Source organism: Lepus europaeus, chromosome 18 (assembly GCF_033115175.1).
Source record: "Lepus europaeus isolate LE1 chromosome 18, mLepTim1.pri, whole genome shotgun sequence".
In the NCBI taxonomy this organism is placed as follows: Eukaryota; Metazoa; Chordata; class Mammalia; order Lagomorpha; family Leporidae; genus Lepus; species Lepus europaeus.
Window position 1 is genome coordinate 14,867,166 of NC_084844.1, and position 18,773 is coordinate 14,885,938.

Below are 18,773 nucleotides of genomic sequence, written 5' to 3' on the forward strand. Positions count from 1 at the left end.
TTAATCTCCCAAGTACCTTGGCTAACTGACTGGTGACCTATGAGCCTACACCTACCTGCTCAAAGCAACTATTATCCAAATATGATTTTATGAGGGTCAATAGTTCTATTACAATACAAACAATCAGCTCGCCAACTTTGAGAAACTCAGACTTAGGGGCTGTGATAATTTTCTTTCAAACAGTATCCACTATCATTTTAGAATATTCTGCATTGCATAACACGTGCCCTTGGAGGGTGGTTGAAAATCAGGATGTCAGAACTCTAAGCCTGATTTCTTAGCTCAGAAACTTCCTCTGGCTCAGATCATTTGTTTATTGTTTGGCTTGAAAACTGGAGTTTGCGAGTGTGAAGGCTTTGTAGGGCAACCTGATTGTTTTTAGGTGAGGCGTCTCCCTCTGCTGCAGCCACGAGAGAAGAAGTTCTGACTCCAATCTGTGTGGCGCTGGAACCACGGGACTCTGTCACAAGGCCACCCATTCTATAAACTACTCAAGCTTCAGAAAGGTATCTCGTACATAAATTGGAATCAGCATCCTATAACATCCCTCTTTTGGCTTTAGAATAATAGAAATCGCATGGCCCTTAGAAGTTTAGGTGTAATGAGCATAAATATAATTATGTCTTGGCTTGAGTGTTTTAAAGGAAACGCAAGCCATTGTAATAAGTGTTTGTTGAGTGAATGTGGCCGGGGAGTTACAATGTCCAGGGCCTACAGAGGGGTGTTTTAACCACACGTGTGTCTTGACTTACGATGGGGTCATGCTCGATAAACACATTACGTTGGAAGTGACATCAGCTGAAAATGCGTTTAATGTACCTACGCTTCAAGACAGCCCGGCTTCCCTGCAGGCGCCCCGTGGAATGTCTTGTCCCCCCACCCCCACCCCGTGACTGCGGGCCTGGGTGCTGCATCTGCTGCTGCTGCCCAGCATTGTGAGAGAGGATCGGACCTCGGAGCACTAGCCTGGGAAAAGGTCCAAATTCAGAATGCAAAGCACGGTTTCTATTGAAATGTGTTCCATTTTTGCGTGGTCATTAAGCTGAGAACTCAATGGAACCGCCCTTGGTAGCAAGGGGATTCTGCCGTGGGGTTGTCATAACAGCACTGGACAGCAGAGGGAGCCACACTCAGGACCGGGATGGAGTTCCTGGCTCTGGGCTTCCTCCTGGCGCAGACCCGGCTATTGGAGTCATGTGGGGAGTGAACCAACAGATGGCAGATTTTCTGTCGCTCTCTCCCTCTCGTTTTTCCTGTTGCTTTGCCTTTCAAATAAATCTTTAAAAAAATCTTCAGTAAACACTGGTCTTCCAACTGTTCTACCTTTCAGATCTTCATTTTGCCAGGGTGGATGGCAACCTCCTCTGCAAATTAGAAACACCAAGTGTTTTCTAAACAACTCCCATTAGCTTCCACTCCCTGAGATTCTGCTGTGATTGCTGGGATGGGTCCAGGCAAGAGTAGTTTAATTCAAAGCTGTGCAGGTGATTCCAACTTGCAAAGCAGGTTCAGAACCACTATGTTAAGGACCACAAAATGAGATACAGGTGCCCGCAGCTGCTTGTGTTGCATTGGTTAAAAAAAAAAAAAAAAAAATGGCTGGCGCTGGCTCACTAGGCTAATCCTCCACCTGCACAGGCACACCAGGTTCTAGTCCTGGTTGGGGCGCCGGATTCTGTCCCGGTTGCTCCTCTTCCAGTCCAGCTCTCTGCTATGGCCCGGGAGTGCAGTGGAGGATGGCCCAGGTCCTTGGGCCCTGCACCCGCATGGGAGACCAGGAGAAGCACCTGGCTTTGGATCAGTGTGGTGCGCCGGCCGCAGCTGCCACTGGGGGATGAACCAACGGAAAAGGAAGACCTTTCTCTCTGTCTCTCTCACTGTCCACTCTGCCTGTCCAAAAAAAAAAAAAATAGGCAAAAGAGGGCCGGCACTATGGTGTAGTGGGCTAAGCCTCTGCCTGTGGCACTGGCATCCCATGTGGGCACCGGTTCATGTCCCGGCTGTTCCTCTTCCGATCCAGCTCTCTGCTATGGCCTGGGAAAGCTATAGAAGATGGCCCAAGTACTTGGGTCCCTGCATCCACATGGGAAGAAGTCCCTGACTGGGTTGGTGCAGCTCCGGCCATTATGGCCATCTGGGGAGTGAATCAGCAGATGGAAGACCTCTCTCTCTCTGTAAGTCTACTTCTCAAAATCTTTTTTTTTTTTAAGATTTATTTTATTTATTTGAAAGACAGAGTTACAGAGAGAGGTAGAGACAGAGAGAGAAGTCTTCCATCCACTGATTCACTCCCCAGACGGCCACAATGGCTGGAGCTGCGCTGATTCGAAGCCAGAAGCCAGGAGCTTCTTCCGGGTCTCCTACATGAGTACAGGGGCCCAAGGACTTGGGCCATCCTCTACTGCTATCCCAGGCCATAGCAGAGAGCTGGATTGGAAGAGGAGTAGCCGGGACTAGAACCGACGCACATATGGGGTTGCCGGTGCTTCAGGCCAGGGCTTTAACCCACTGCACCACAGTGCTGGCCCCCTCAAAATCTTTTTTAAAAAAAAATTACAGGCAAAAGGAGATGCAAGCCTTGGCCAATTGTGGCACTCCTATTTCTAATTCTAACCACTTAACATTTTTTCTAATTAGCCAGTCACAAAAAGACAAACCCTGTATGATTCCCTCCTGTGAGGCACTTAGGCTAGTCAAATTTGTAAGTACTTGAGTCCCTGCTACACACGCCAGAGACCCAGGTTGATTTCCTGTCTCTTGGCTTCAGCCTGGCCCAGACCTGGCTGATGGGCATTTGGGGAGTGAACCAGATGATGGAAGTGCTTTCTCTCTGCCTTTCAAACAAAATGAAAATAAATTATTTTCAAAGAACTGATAAAGAGGGGCTGTCCAACCCCATTTTGTGGATTCCTGGGGAAGGAAATGGAAGATTCTGAATCTACAAGAGGAAGAACCTTGCGAACTGGTTAATTCAAACTACTGAGCTCGAAGCACCACGATCCTGGAAACCCAAACAAGGAGTCCCGCGCAGCCGGACCAAGCCCTGGGGAAGCGCCTTGTTCACTGTCAGTCACAGCTGCTGACCTGGGGAGCTGGGCCTGCAGGACCACTTGGTGTGCTCTGTGCAGCAAAGGCACCAACAGACCAAGCCCCCAGCTCTCGCTCTTGGAAGCAGGAGGCTGAGATCCACTCTTCTCAGGTCAGGGTGCTGGGCCCTGGAGGGGCTGCAGATGGGGAACGAAGCAGGCCTGGTACATTTCATCCCGGGGACCCTTGCATCAGGCTGCTCAACACCCCTCTCTCTGACCGGCTGCCTTCCTTCCCCCAGTGCTCCATTCTGGAGGGTGGGAAGTACTGCACTCGCATGGAAGGTCTGTCTCGCTGGTGCTCTGCCCTTCAAGTAGATGAACATATATTTTTTTTTAAACCTCAACAACGACACCAAAGAAAAATACATTCAGATTCAAAAGTAATAGTCTTTATTTTTACCATAGCCAACATTTCCATGAACATTTCATGACTGATTTGGGAGAAAAGAACTGATTTCATCCATCTTCATGCCTTCTCCAAGGGTGAAGAAACTTCCAACAAGAGAAAGAAGCTGAATCAAAATCACACAGGGAACACTGTCACAAGAGGATTCCTCTCATTTAAATAGTCTTTGATCAAATTACCTACTTCTTTATGGAAAGGGTAGGTAGACGTTTGGAACCCCAACCTAAGAACCTATATAGGTAAAAAGAAAAAGGTCAAAAGTGAACTTAGAGGTGATTGTAATCATTTATGGAAAGGAATTGAGAGATGTTTGGAGCCCTTACCCTATAAGGCCAAATTCAAGGAAGATCCCTATCTTTCATTTCAGGGAGAGAATGCTAAGCTAGGGAAGCTACTCTCTGATGCAGCGTGGAATTTCTTGGGTTTTTTATCCCCGCCAAGACCCACCGCTGAAGCCTAACCGGCCACAGACACTTGGTGTCCCCAAGCTCAGCTCTGGTTCTGGAGCTGGCATTCCAGAACCACGGGGCAGGGAAGCGAGAAGGCGGAGATGGAACCAGAGTTCTGGTTCTTATCCTTTAGTTTGGTACTCGCCCCCTACAAAGCTCTGTTCTTGGACTAAGAAAATGAGCTCTCAGTCACCAGGAAACCATGAGGAAGGAGTCGTTCTTCCATGATACTTCTGATGATCCCTTTAGTCTGGTGTTTGGGAGAAAGTGGGAATGATTAGGTAAAGGACAGATTTTTTTTTTTTTTTCAGCTTAGAATGAACTGATTAAGCACACAGCAAGATGCAACAGACCTCACTAGTTGAACATTGAGAGTGAAATTCCTAGTGACCAGAGTGAACTCAAAGGAGAACAGCGAGCTTATGGACTGGACACTAGGGACGTGGGGGCCTGAAACGCTGTTTCATGGGACAGTAGAACACGAAGTAACGTAATCTCACATTCTGTTTCTTTCTCCTCTATCCACTCTTCCCTCCCTGGGAAACCACAGTAGTAGAAGTCTTGTTCCACAAAGAGCTGTTTTGAGTCAACAATTATGTGAGCTGCTCTTCTCTGCCTGTTGAGCAGCAAGCTGGCTCTCTTCCTCTTTGCTCTCTTCCTGCCTGTAGCGCAGTCTCCTCTTTATTTTGCAGGGCCGATAGTTCAAATACAGAGCGATGGTGATCACGCCCACTCCCAGGGCGGCAATAATGATGAGGAAGACGCTGGAGCTGATTCCTTCCTCCAGTCCTGTTCGAGCACAGAAGACAAAGAATCGGGAGGGTTTGAGAACAATGACTCCGCCCCGACTCACCAAGCCCACTGCTCAGTCCCATCCTCCCCAGCCCAGTAACACCTTTTTTCCTTCCATGCTTGGCTAAGGATCCCCAGCCCCGGGAGATACCCAGCCTTGACCCGGCAGTATTACCTTCAACAACGATAGCAATGTCTTTGCTGACAGAGCCCAGCTTGTTAGTGGCCGTGCAGCAGTAGATTCCAGTGTGGTTCTTGGCTGCCTTCTGTGGCACTTCTGGGTCGAAGAAGATCCCATTCCAAGTACACACCAAGGCCGGAGTTGGATTTCCCTTCGGAACACAGGCAAGCATCTGCTCCATCCCTTCCACCCATGTCTGGTTGCTAGGGCAACTAGATTCTTCTAACCGTGGTTCATCTACAAAAAAGAAAGTCGCCCCCCCGCCCCGCAACAAAGACCTAAGCTCAGTGTGCCACATTCCCTTCTCACCTTCATACCTGCCACCTCCTACCTCAACCCAAATGCTGTTCCCTCCACCCAACAATTCCTTTCCCCAAGGAAGGCCTATCAGCTCTCTGCCTTGAGCCAACTCTTATTCTCTTCCCTTTGTCCTAGGAGTCAGAGATACAGCCTAGGGCATCTTTAGGGATCAGACTAAACGATAACACTGCTCTGTCGGTGGTGAACCTGGGGCCCCTGCTTCCCATCTTTGCTCTGCCGTAGGTGAGGAGCTGGATAGGGGTGAACTCAAGAGAAGGATTTTTCTACTTTTCAAAACGTCCAGCTATTACTTCCTATGCTCCCCTTCAGTCATTGGACCACAATTAATATCACATGACCACTTTAACCACGCCTCCACTCCCAATCTCCCCCTCAATTTTCTCCCCATTTACTTTCCGGGGAGGGAGGGGTAAGGAAAGTTTGGAGAGCTTTCATTTTATTGCATCCTTTGATTTTTTTAATGAGAAAAATGTGGCAATTCTGATAATGAAGCTACTGACCAAGAAGATCTCTAGAAATGGGAACTGAATAATCCTTGTTTTGACAAGAACGATCAGACTCTACTCACAGAACACATGGAGCTGGGTCACAGTGGTTTTAATCAATTGCCGACCTTGCACCTCCAAAGATGCCTCACAGGAGAAATTTCGGCCATCATCTTCTTCCCTGGCAGTAAGTAGAAGCCAGGCAAGATCCCCAGGGGCAGGGAGAGTTGTGGCCCCCTGAAGTCGAATAGTAGGGCTGGGTGATGTTAATACATGCCCTGAGCATGTGACATTAACATCTGTCCCTGCCAGTGGGTATGATTCTTCTATCTCCAGGACTGGTGGAGGGAAGCCTATAGGGAAAGGAAAAAGACACAAAACCCATTTCTCAAGCTGGGCACAATTCTGTACTTGATGCTGGCGGTACCCTTGGATAGGCAGACAACGGGGGAAGGACTTTGGGCACCATTACTGCCTCTGTAAAAGCTCAATGGAAGGTGCAACAAGGTGTTTCGGAGATTTGAAAGTTTCATTTGGCAATGCCTTGCATCGTGTGTTTTCACACATGAGAAAGATGAAGTCTAACGTTCACCTGAGGGTGTACGTGGCAAATGTTACCAGGGATATCAATGCTGGAACCACCCACTCATTACTGGGTAGGTTTTCAATGGCAGAGGACCCACGTGGGGCACAAATGAAGCAAGTCACTTACTGTAGACGTGCACTGGCTGTCTTGTTTTCTGTTCCATCAGACCCAGAGCTACAAGGCAAGATAGCTCCTGCTCACCAGTCTCCATGGCCCGAATGGTGGCATTGGCCCATGCCGTGTCACCCTCCCAGGAGAGGAAAGGGCTCAGTTCCTGATCACCCAGGAATATGTGGAACGTAACTTCTTCGGCTGGAAACACTCCAGCCACCTCACAGCTCACAGTCTCTGCCACCCCAGCTTCCAGAAGTGAAGAGCCCCAGATCTGGGGGCTCTCCGAGAATTCTGCCAAGACATGAGGAAAAAGAAAATGGGAGAAAAGCTGTTATAAACCACGTATTGTGGAGGACCCTACAGTGCAGGAAGGGAGTGGGATTAAAAGGTCTGTCTTCCCCACAGTGAGTGTAAAGCCCAAGTAGAGGTGCAGCTCAATGACCCTGATGCCCTCCCCCTAAACCCTGCAGGAACTTAATCCCAAAGGCCACGGCAAGATGAGATAAATGAGCCCAGGATTCCTTCCACAAGAGGGCTGACTCACCAAAGATCCGGAGGACTTTGATGGCTGAGCTGCCGTTTAAAAGCCCTCCACCTTGTGAACTCAGATCCAGTTCTGCATGGCAGGAGAAGTTGCACCTGTCATTCTCCCTTTGTGCTCTGACACTGATGGTGACTTCGGCTCTTTGGGAGGCAAGAGCTAAGTTCAGAAAGTTCTTTCTGTGCAGCTCTTGATTACCCTGGAGAAGGGTAAGGGTGAGGTTCTCCAGGGGTGCCACACTGGGCACGTGGCACTTGACTGTAAAAGCTTCATCCACGGCCACCCACGTAGGCTGCAGCTCCAAGATCACCTGCTCTGGTGGCTCTTTAAGATAAAAAGACAGGGCTTGTTGACAGAGAGCTACCCACCTTCAGGAAGACCTGGCACAACACAGGAAGCCTGTGATGACATATATCAGAAGGTGCTATCCCTAAACAAGCTGACTGGCGGCTTGCTACCACCCCTGCCCTAGATGGGATGAGCTAGCCTGTTGGCTGCTTCTGCTACCACAGGTAGCCAGAGCCAGAGCCCAGAAATAGGACTATAGGGGAGGTCCCTTGCTTTGTCACTGCCATTCTGGACAGCTTATATTCAGGGGCATTTGCAGCTTATCAAGAACTTCTTAGCATCACACAAAACCTATACCCTAGCTAACCAAGTTTTTACCCCACAAACATCACTCTTAGAGCTGTCTGTCTTCCAGTGCCTGAAAGGCCCTTTCATCCATCCCTCAATACAAATCCCAATCACTCTGCAGGAGAGCTCAAGAGCCTCGTTCGTCATGAAGCCTTCTCTAACTGCCTCACGAAGATCCTCCTTTCTCCAGCCATATTTAACTCTAAAAACTTGCAGTAAATAATTAGCACTAATTTTATTCTGGTTTGGGAATTCCAAAGTTAGCATGATTAGCATTTGCTTTCTGTATGTGACCACTATCTCAAGCAGAGACGTCTGGATGCTCCCTGTGGTCTGCTCCTGATGTAAAACCCAGAAGGAAGCTCCACCGAGGGGAACTCCGAGTGAAACTGGCTCGAGAGTCACTACAGGATGACAGGCATCTTTATTTATTTATTTATTTTTGACAGGCAGAGTGGACAGTGAGAGAGAGACAGAGAGAAAGGTCTTCCTTTGCCGTTGGTTCACCCTCCAATGGCTGCCGCGGTAGCGCGCTGCGGCCGGCGCACCGCGCTGATCCGATGGCAGGAGCCAGGTGTTTATCCTGGTCTCCCATGGGGTGCAGGGCCCAAGGGCTTGGGCCATCCTCCACTGCACTCCCTAGCCACAGCAGAGAGCTGGCCTGGAAGAGGGGCAACCGGGACAGGATCGGTGCCCCGACCGGGACTAGAACCCGGTGTGCCGGCGCCGCTAGGCGGAGGATTAGCCTAGTGAGCCGCGGCGCCGGCTATTTATTTATTTTTTTGACAGGCTGAGTGGACAGTGAGAGAGAGACAGAGAGAAAGGTCTTCCTTTGCCGTTGGTTCACCCTCCAATGACCAGCGCACCGCGCTGATCCGAAGCCAGGAGCCAGGTGCTTCTCCTGGTCTCCCATGCAGGTGCAGGGCCCAAGCACTTGGGCCATCCTCCACTGCCTTCCCAGGCCACAGCAGAGAGCTGGCCTGGAAGAGGAGCAACCGGGACAGAATCCGGCACCCCAACCGGGACTAGAACCCGGTGTGCCGGTGCTGCATTGCGGAGGATTAGCCTAGTGAGCCGCGGCGCCGGCCGACTGGCATCTTTATTAAGGGCCCTTATCTCTCCCTAAAAGAAGGCCCTTGAACTTTCCCTCAGCAAGACACAGTCATGGTCCCCACTCCTCCCTTCCTCCCAGCCCTCAGCCCACTCACTATATACAGTAATGCCAAGGCTTGTGTCTTTTTGGATCCCTGCACAAGAGAAGAAGCACTGCAGGACAGAATTCTCTGTGACGTCCTCTAGGAGAAACTCCTTCCACTGGGGCCCTTTGTCCACCTGGGTTTTCTTCAACAAGGTCTCGATTCCGCCGGGCCCCGGTTCTGGACAGGTGGTGCTGCAGTTGACCATTAGGGGTTGTCCAAACTCCACTAGGGTCTGATTTGGCCAGAGAGAAACCTCAAATAGCTCCTCTGAGGACCCTGAAATAAACCACATGTGCCTGAGACGCTGGTGAGGGCCACGAGACTCAACACAGAGCCTATTCAAGCTGGTTATAGGTTAGGGAACAAGGAACCTGCCTGGAAAAAACAGGTTCAAGGGACTGGACCAAAGCCAGATCTTTAATGAGCCAATAAGAGCTCTGATTTTTCCATTACTCCTTCTACCCATCTTCTTTCTTGGAATCTTGGTTTCTGTATTAGAGTTACTATGGAAATTACAAATTGCTAAAAATCACGCCAAGGAAGCCGTTCTCTTTCTAAACTTCCAGAATTCTTGGAAACTCCCCAGGATTGGCGGCTGAGGGCCCTTTTAGGGTTAGTGGACTCCTGAGCAAAAGTGTTTTACTGCTTATATCTCAGAACAAGGTTCCTCTCAAATCATAATTCAGGACTGCCTTCACCAGAATTAGCTGTAATGCTTATACAACGGCAAATCCCAACTCCGTCTCAGACTGAATGACTATGAACTTCTCAAGTTGGGGGCTGGAAAGTGTCCGGGAACAAAACAAGCCACCTGCCCACAGGTGATTCCCGAGATCACTCATTTCCCATGGAACTCTCCACCTCTTCCAGGAAGAGACCATTCCATTTTGCTTTGATGCTAGGGCAACTGATATTTTTTAGTGATTTTTTTACTTATTAGAAAGAGGAGAGAGGGGCCGGCGCCATGGCTCACTTGGCTAATCCTCTGCCTGTGGTGCTGGAATCCCATATGGGCTCCGGGTTCTAGTCCCGGTTGCTCCTCTTCCAGTCCAGCTCTCTGCTGTGGCCCGGGAAGGCAGTGGAGGATGGCCCAGGTGCTTGGGTGCCTGCACCCGCATGGGAGACCAGGAGGAAGCACCTGGCTCCTGGCTTCGGATGGGCATAGCTCCGGCCGTGGCGGCCATTTGGGGGGTGAACCAGTGGAGGGAAGACCTTTCTCTCTGTCTCTCCCTCTCACTGTATGTAACTCTACCTGTCAAATAAATTTTTAAAAAAATCTTTAATAAAAAGAAAAGAAAGAGGAGAGAGAGAGATCTTCCATTTGCTGGTTTACTCCCCAAATGGCTGCAATGGCCAGGGCGGGGCCAAGCTGAAGCCAGGACCTTCCTCTGGGCCTCCCACGTGGGTGCAGAGGCCCAAGGACTTGGGCCATCTTCTGCTGGTTTCTTAGCCCATTAGCAGGGAGCAGGTTTGGAAGTGGAGCAGCCAGGACTTGAACCAGTACCCATATGGGATGCTAGCATTGCAGGTGATGACTTAACCTGTTACACCACTACACTGACCCCTTGAGTGCTTTTTTAAAAATTTACTTGACAGAGTTATAGACAGTGAGAGAGAGAGACAGAGAGAAAGGTCTTCCTTCCATTGGTTCACTCCCCAAATGGCCGCCACGGCCGGAGCTACGCCAATCCAAAGCCAGGAGCCAGGTGCTTCCTCCTGGTCTCCCATGCGGGTGCAGGGACCCAAGCACTCGGGCCATTCTCCACCACCCTCCTGGGCCACAGCAGAGAGCTGGACTGGAAGAGGAGCAACCAGGACAGAACCGGTGCCCATATGGGATGCCGGCGCCGCAGCCGGAGGATTAACGAAGTGAGCCACGGCGCTAGCCCTTGAGTCCAGTCTGCTAGGGAAATCTCAGGTACAGGGAGAGAGATGGCCGATAGAATTTAGATGCCTGATGGCCTCCGTACAGCTCCCCTGTACCTAGCCCACATCCACCATTCACTGCTTCTCCCAAATACCAGTCCCCTCTGAGAATCACAGCTCATACAGCAATGTTACCCACGAAGGTTCCAGTTCCTTTTTTCCCACCAGGAATGCTTACTCCTTGCAACTGAGCTATGGGCCCTGTCCTGTCAAGATCCTATTGTAGTCTGTCATAACACCAAAGATAGCAACAAAGAGGTGAAAATATTCTTGAAAGGGGAAAGAAAGGATAGCCTTGGGACAGCAGGGAGCCCAGCAGAGAAGGCCCATTTCCTAGGGAGAGTTCTGATGATCTACTGACTTGACATCCCAAATAAAGCCAGAGGTACTTAAGTGTCTCCTGGTGACCCAAGAAACAGGTATCTGAGGGGTCACTGCACTCAGGACTTCCCAGCTCCTTCCTCAGTGACCCAGTCACCTGCGTCCTGGCACATCCTGGCTAAAGAAACTCCCCAAATAGCCTCACCTGGGCGAGGGAGGGAGGCCAGCCGGCCCCAGACACCAAACAGAATGTGCATCTTCAGGAGAAAGACCAAAATCTGGAGAGAAAGGAAGGTGCGGTTCTGGAGAAAGTGACAAAAAATTATTACAAGTCATTCAGCCCCGTTCCTGACCTCACAGAGCCCGGAGAAACTGTAGCGAGACCACCAGCAGCACAGGTATGCTAGAACTTCTTGCAGCCATTTCAGTCGGGCTTGTGTGCATGGCAAGAGGACAGGGGAAAGCATGAGGAATAATGTGGGGATTTTTGATGAGCAAGATTCCTGTACAAGCTTGTATTACAGCTATCCTTTTCCTAGTGTGCTTCCATCTCTTATTCGGCGCTAACAGGAGGGTGTTAACATGGAAACATGAAAGCAGAGTGGAGAGAATGAAGTCTGGCAGTGTTTTCCTGGCACTGTCCAGTGGAAAATGATCGTGACTCAAGAGGACGTGGCCACGAGAATCCTGTCCTCTGATGTGAGAGAGAAATGTTTCATCTGGCCTCTCCAGGACTTCTATGAACTAACCCCTCAAGTCCTCTATTTCTTTTTTGTTCATTTGGTTTAAAGATTTATTTATTTATTTGAAAGGCAGAGTTACACAGAGGGAGAGAGGGCGATCTTCCATGCGCTGGCCCACTCCCCAAATGACCACAACAGGCTCCCTCTGGGCCTCCCACACTGATGCGAGGGCCCAAGGCCCTGGGCCCTCCTCCAGCAGGCAGCTGGATGGGCAGTGGAGCAGACGGGACTCCACCTGGAGCCCGTATGGGATGCTGGCATCACAGACGGTGGCTTAACCTGCTACGCCACAATGCTGGCCCCACGTCACCTATTTCTGACTGCCTCCATGTTCACCACACACACTCTGGATTATTACTTTGGCTGGGTTAAACCTTAAGTATTCACTTCTCTGTTTGCCACCTACCTGTGCGTTTTTCTTTCAAAACCCTCCTGAAGCTGATTTTTTCTAAGAACGGTTCCTGACTGGCCTTGCCCCACTTGACTTATTACGTCACTATCACTATCCTAGCAATTCCTTGAGAACAAGAAGCTATAATTTCTGTATCTTGTATCCCCAGCACCTAGCACACTGCCTAGGATATTGTAGCATTCCATAAATGAAGAACTACCTTCTAATTTCATGTTTGGATTTTCATACACTGAATTATATACACGTCTACCTTCTATGCTGGTCTGGAAGAGTTTGTCTTGTTTTTGGTCTTTTATATATCCATAGCCTAATAGGCATTTAAAACTTTATATTTCCCAGTGTAATATCTTGAGAGGTTATAAAGCTTATTCCTTATGAGAGCATTTTTCAAAACTTTGTGGAAGTAACTTAGAACTGGCTTTTAAGCTATGCAATAGAACGCATTCTCTTTCTTAAACTATCCTATTACTTTTTGAGCAAAAATGACATTAGTCAGTCACCTGACCTGCCAAACTTAGCACTAGTGACTTTAATCTCTTTCCCAAGAAAAATCTGTTATTGAAAATATTCTAAATAAAGCGCCCAGTCTCTAAAGAAACCTTCAAGACCCAAGTTTTGAGTAACAACAAGTCTGAAAAAAGGCAAACATCCCAAGTGGACCTGTTTACATTCCTTCCGCAAACAATTGTTGAACACCTACAACATGCCAAGCTCTTGGTAAGGTGCTGAAGCTGCAGAATTTTGGACTGTGATATCAGAATTCCTGAATATCCACTGAAACACAAATGTGCATTAAAAATAATACTCTGGGTAGGGGACGGTGCTGTGGCGTAGCAGGTAAAGCTGCTGCCTGCAGTGCTGGCATCCCATATGGGCACTAGTTCTAGTCCCAGCTATTCCACTTGAAATCCAGCTCTCCGCTGTGGCCTGGGAAAGCAGTAGAAGATGGCCCAAGTCCTTGGGCCCCTGTACTCATGTAGGAGACCCGGAAGAAGCTCCTGGCTCCTGGCTTTGGATCAGCGTAGCTCTGGCCATTATGGCCATTTGGGGAGTGAACCAGCAGATGGAAGACCCCTCTCTCTGTCTCTACCTCTCTCTGTAATTCTGTCTTTCAAATAAATAAATAAATCTTTAAAAAAAATACTCTGTGCTAAGTGTTGTTATAAAAATGGAGAATAAAGTGAGGATTAAATGAGTTAAGTGTATCAACAATGGCAGTATTCTAAGTATTTTTTCATGCCTTACATAAGAGTTATAAAATATCAATTACTCATATCTTATTTTTGAAATTGCATGGGAGGGGCCAGCGCTGTGGTACAGCAGGTTAACGCCCTGGCCTGAAGCGCCAGCATCCCATATGGGCGCCGGTTCGAGACCCGGCTGCTCCACTTCTCATCTGGCTCTCTGCTATGGCCTGGGAAAGCAGTGGAAGATGGCCCAAGTCCTTGGGCCCCTGCACCCATGAGGGAGACCTGGAGGAAGCTCCTGGCTCCTGGCTTCGGATAGGCGCAGCTCTGGTCGTTGCAGCCAACTGGGGAGTGAACCATCAGATAGAGGACCTCTCTCTATTTCTGCCTCTCCTCTGTGTAACTCTGACTTTAAAAAAAAAAAAAAAAAAGGCCAGCGCCGTGGCTTAACAGGCTAATCCTCCACCTTGCAGCGCCAGCACACCGGGTTCTAGTCCCGGTTGGGGCGCCGGATCCTCTTCCAGGCCAGCTCTCTGCTATGGCCCGGGAAGGCAGTGGAGGATGGCCCAAGCCCTTGGGCCCTGCACCCGCATGGGAGACCAGGAGAAGCACCTGGCTCCTGGCTTCGGATCGGCGTGGTACACCGGCCGCAGCGGCCATTGGAGGGTGAACCAACTGCAAAAAGGAAGACCTTCCTCTCTGTCTCTCTCTCACTATCCACTCTGCCTGTAAAAAAAAAAAAAAGAAAGAAAGAAAGAAAGAAAGAAAGAAAGAAAGAAAGAAAGAAAGAAAGAAAGAAATTAATTGCATGGGAAGAACAATGGAGAATGGTTCCCCTATTACCTAAAGGGGGCACAGCATTCATTTAATTATATAAATATCAAAATATCAGTCACATTAATTTTTAAACATTTATTTTGAAAGAGTTACAGAGAGAAAGGGAGACAGAGAGAGCGCTTCATCTGCTGATTCACTCCCCAGATGGCCACAAAAGCTAGGATTGGGCCAGGCTGAAACCAGGAGCATCATTCAGGTTTCCCAGGTGGGTGGCAGGAGCCCAAGCACTTGGGCCATCCTCTGCTGCTTCTCCCAGGCCATTATCAGGGAGCTGGGTTGCAAATGGAGCAGCTGGGACTCGAACCAGCACCTATATGGGATGCCAGCGTAACAGGCAGTGGTTTTACCTGCTATGCCACAATGCCAGGCCCAGTCACACTAATATGTGCATTGTATAACCCAAATTATCTAAGTCTGAGGGCAAAGTGCTTCCTTCAGAACAGCTAGTCCAGGGCTAGGCACTCTACTGACCTAGATCTCACTTCAGTAACTTTTTCAATCACATCCTGTCTGTTAATTTCTAATATATACTACTTTCCAGGCACTGGACTTTCATCATTTTCTTTCACTATCTCTCACCAATTCTGTGATTATCCCTAATTTTACAGATGAATAGATGTAAGCTGAGAGACTCAGATCATGTAACTAGTAACTAATAATCTTGGCTTCAGCCAAGATTCAAACCCAGGCAATTGGACAGTATTGCAATGCTCTTAATCCCTAACTATTTCTCTATAGTCCATGAATCCCGACGGGTTGTGCTGTTATGGTGCTATAGGGTCACAAAAAATTCCCCAGAGGTTGAGCCAAGAGCCCCTTCTGTTTTATTACTCTCTCCTCAGTTTGCTGATGTCAGCTTCTTCCGTAAGGTCCGGCCCTGTTATGAACTTATTTCAGACTATGTTCTGTTCTTAAAGAGTCTTAGCTAAAACAAAATTTCCAATTTTTGATCCGTTTAAGCCACGCTGGCTGTTTTTTTTTTTTTCTTGTAGTTGCTAATTTATATTCATAAACAGCAACAGTCACATACAAACACTGACACCTACTTCTACACTGATTTGTGCCCTGGCTCCACTATCCTCACCCCTCTGATCCTTCATCCTTGTTTTAAGAGACAGATCAAGAGGTTCTAGAACATGAGATTTTTAAAAAATACTTATTTGAAAGGCAGAGTGACTGGGGGGAGGGGAGACAGAGCTCGTCAGCCTGCTGGTTCACTCCCCCAGATGGCCACAATGCCCTGAAGCCTGGAGCCAGGAACTCCATCCTGGTCTCCCACATGGAAGCAGGGGCCCAAGCACTTGGGTCATCCTCCGCTGCTTTCCCAGGCACATCAGCAGGGAGCTGGATCAGAAGCAGAGCAGCCAGGGCTCAAACCTGGCACTCCCATATGGGATGTGCATCACAAGTGGCCAGTTAACCTGCTGGGCCCCCTAGGACATTAGACACCCATTTGTTAAGGAGAAAGAAAGCAGAATTCCTGAGGGGAATGTAGTTTTACTTTTTTTGTTGTTGTTGTTAAAGATTTATTTATTTATTTGAAAGTCAGAGTCACACAGAGGAGGAGAGGCAGAGAGAAATAGGTCTTCCATCCACTGGCCCACTCCCCAGTTGGCCGCAACAGCTGGAGCTGTGCTAATCCCAAGCCAGGAGCCAGGAGCCTCCTCTAGGTCTCCCACGTGGGTGCAGGGGCCCAAGCACCCAGGTCACAGCAGAGAGCTGGTTCGGAAAGCAGAGCAACCAGGTCTCGAACCAGTGCCCACATAGGATGTCGGCACTGCAGGTGGGTCACAGCACCGGACCCTATTTTTACATTTTTTTAAAAAAATTTGACAGGTAGAGAGAGAGACAGGCAGACAGACAAAGGTCTTCCTTCCGTTGGTTCACCCCCCCAAATGGCTGCTATGGCCGGCACTGCGCCGATCCGAAGCCAGGAGCCAGGTACTTCCTCCTGGTCTCCCATGTGGGTGCAGGGGCCCAAGCACTTGGGCCGTCCTCCACCGCCTTCCCGGGCCACAGCAGAGAGCTGGACTGGAAGAGGAGCAACTGGGACTAGAACCTGTTGCCCATATGGGATGCTGGCGCTGCTGGCAGAGGATTAACCAAGTGAGCCACGGCGCTGGCCACTATTTTTAAAAAACTTTCGGGGCTGGTGCTCTGCCGTAGCAGGTAAAGCTGCCACCTGTAGTGCTGGCAGCCTATGTGGGTGCCAGTCTGAGTCTGGCTGCTCCACTTCTGATCCAGCTCTCTGCTATGGCCTGGAAAAGCAGTAGAGGATGGCCCAAGTCCTTGGGCCCCTGCACCCATGTGGGAGACCTGGAAGAGGCTCCTGGCTTCTGATTGGTGCAGCTCCAGCCGTTTTGGCCAAATGGGGAGCGAACCAGCGGACTGAAGACCGCTCTTTCTCTCTCTGCCCCTCCTTCTCTCTCTGTGTAACTCTGACTTTCATATAAATAAATAAATCTTAAAAATAATGTTTTTCTCTTGCTTATATAATCTGTGGAGTATATCCCATAAAGATTTACACTCAGAAAATCAAAGTCTGGGGCTGGCGTTGTGCAGCAGGTTAAGCTGCTGCCTGCGACACTGGCAAATCACATCTGAGTGCAGGCTGGAGTCCTGGCTGCTCTGCTTCCGGGCCAGCTCCCTGCTAATGTACCTGGGAAGACAGCAGAGGCTGGCCCAAGTCCTTGGGTCCCCGCACCTGGGAGACCAGGACAGAGCTGGGTTCCTAGCTCTTAGCCTCACTGGGGTCATTTGGAGAGTGGACCTCATTCTGCCTTTATGGACCTCATTCTGCCTTTCAAATAAATAAAATACATCTTTTTTAAACAGAAATATCGAGGTCTGCTTCCCAGTCAATGTGTGTTGGGCAGCGGTGGGAGGGGAGTGGGGGGTTGATGGCAGGAGACGGGTAGGCAGTAAGAGGTTTCAAACATGAGATGGCTTAGGCCGCCCAGCTGGCACTGGACTTGGGATCCAAGTCTGGGATTCTCACCTTCCATTTCTAGGCAAAGGCAATACCTTATGAACGCGAGTCCCGTTCCACCCTTCGCACAGTCTTTTCCCTCTGCCTGGAATTCGCTTCCTCCTCCTCCACCCGCTTCCACGTATGTCGGCAGTGAGGCCCCCGGCGGCCACCAGCTTCTCCACCCCGCACGGCCGGCGCGTGCCCCGCACACCCTCCCTGGGGGACATCTTGTCTGTGTCGCCCGGCGCCATCTTGCTCGGTCATTAGTACTTAGCAAGGCGTCAGGCTCCCCCCTGGGCTGTAGGCGCAGGAAGGCCGAGCCCTTTGCTTTTAGAGTGAATAAAATAGAGGGGATCCCGCGCGCCCAGAACCCTTGTGGGCGATCAGTGAAGAAATGAACTAAGATGAAATATGTACAAATTGTTCGCGTGAGGGCCGCGGCGCCAGTCGACACAGGGCAGCAGGCCGGGAAGGAGCTTCTGTCTACGCCGGGAGAGGGGTCTGTGCGTGATGTGGCCGTAAATGGCTTTTAAAGGCGGATCGTACTTAAAACATTTAAAAATGTGTGAGGGAAAAAGAAAATACTTCAACGATCGTTCCTCGCGGGGTCCGGCCCAGTAAAACGTGGCGAAACGCGGCTCAAGCCGGAGGAGAAACTACGGGAACACAGCAAGACTGAACTCCTCACCCGGCAGCGGCCAACCGCGAGCTCCTCGCCTTCGCAGGACCGTTCCCGGCTGCTCCGGCCACCGCTCCTCGGCATCATCGGTCGCCTCTCCAGCTCTGCGCTCAGGCGTCCGCCACGCGTTCACACTCTCAGACCGTTAACAGCACTGCCAGGTGGCGGGATGATTTCCTGATCTGCCCAGAAACTGCTGACGTACGTGCGAAATATCTGCAGGATTGGCTGAGCTAAGTGGGATGCTCAAGGATGTAAACCGACAGGAGGGGTGTGTCGGGAAGAAGAGGCTGGGGGACCTGAATTCTATATGGCAGAGAGCACAGATATGACTCGAGATAATCATTACAAAGGAAAATAAAACGCACAGAAAAGGAAACAGTGTTGTTATAGCAAATAATGGCTCTGTAAGAAAAACTAGAGATTGTCCACCCCTGTGCCTATTTGTCTAGTGGTGCTGCCTGCACACGTGATACATCCGCCTGCAGTGATCTGCGCATGCGCAACCACTTTCCCGCCTTGGCAAGCGTGAGTCGTGTGGTCTCGTGCTTCGGTCGGTTACTCCCTCAGAATTCCAGAAGCATTTATAGTTGTTTCCGGGCCAACTTAGGATAGGCTTCATGGCTGGGGGGGGGGGGGGGGGCAGGTTGGCAATATTACAGAAGGCATTTATTCCCATCCATCGCTGTGGCGCAGGCCGGTTAAGCTGCCGCACACAACACCAGTATCCTGTATGGGCGCTGGTTGGAGTCCCAGCTGAGCATCTGGGGAAACTGCAGAAGATGGCCAGGTGCCCGGGCTCCTGCACCCATGTGGGAGTCTAGATGAAGTCGTGAAGATTTATGTTGCAACATACGTGGGATATTCGGAGTGGGTGGAGTTTGGGAAAGGCTTCGAG

The 18,773-nt window shown here is 49.8% G+C and overlaps 1 protein-coding gene across 1 annotated transcript; it reads right to left on the reverse strand.

Moving 5' to 3' along the window:
- Positions 1 to 4,530: 4,530 nt before the first annotated feature.
- Positions 4,531 to 17,959, reverse strand: LOC133746787 (intercellular adhesion molecule 5-like). Its single transcript, XM_062175041.1, has 8 exons — positions 17,885 to 17,959; positions 11,252 to 11,324; positions 8,809 to 9,075; positions 6,968 to 7,288; positions 6,436 to 6,714; positions 5,807 to 6,076; positions 4,912 to 5,154; positions 4,531 to 4,733 (listed from the first exon to the last, which is right to left on the reverse strand). Exons 1-8 carry the CDS (start codon positions 17,957 to 17,959, stop codon positions 4,531 to 4,533), a joined length of 1,731 nt encoding a protein of 576 aa, XP_062031025.1.
- Between the last annotated feature and the right edge of the window lie 814 nt (positions 17,960 to 18,773).

Coding starts and splice junctions, on each gene's coding strand:
- LOC133746787 (XM_062175041.1), bottom strand. CDS start 17,959: ATGCCGAGGAGCGGTGGCCGGAGCAGCCGGGAACGGTCCTGCGAAGGC. Junction 9,076..11,251: donor GGCCTCCCTCCCTCGCCCAG/GTGAGGCTATTT, acceptor GGTTTATTTCAG/GGTCCTCAGAGGAGCTATTT. Junction 5,155..5,806: donor GACCCAGCTCCATGTGTTCT/GTGAGTAGAGTC, acceptor TCTTTTTTGTAG/ATGAACCACGGTTAGAAGAA.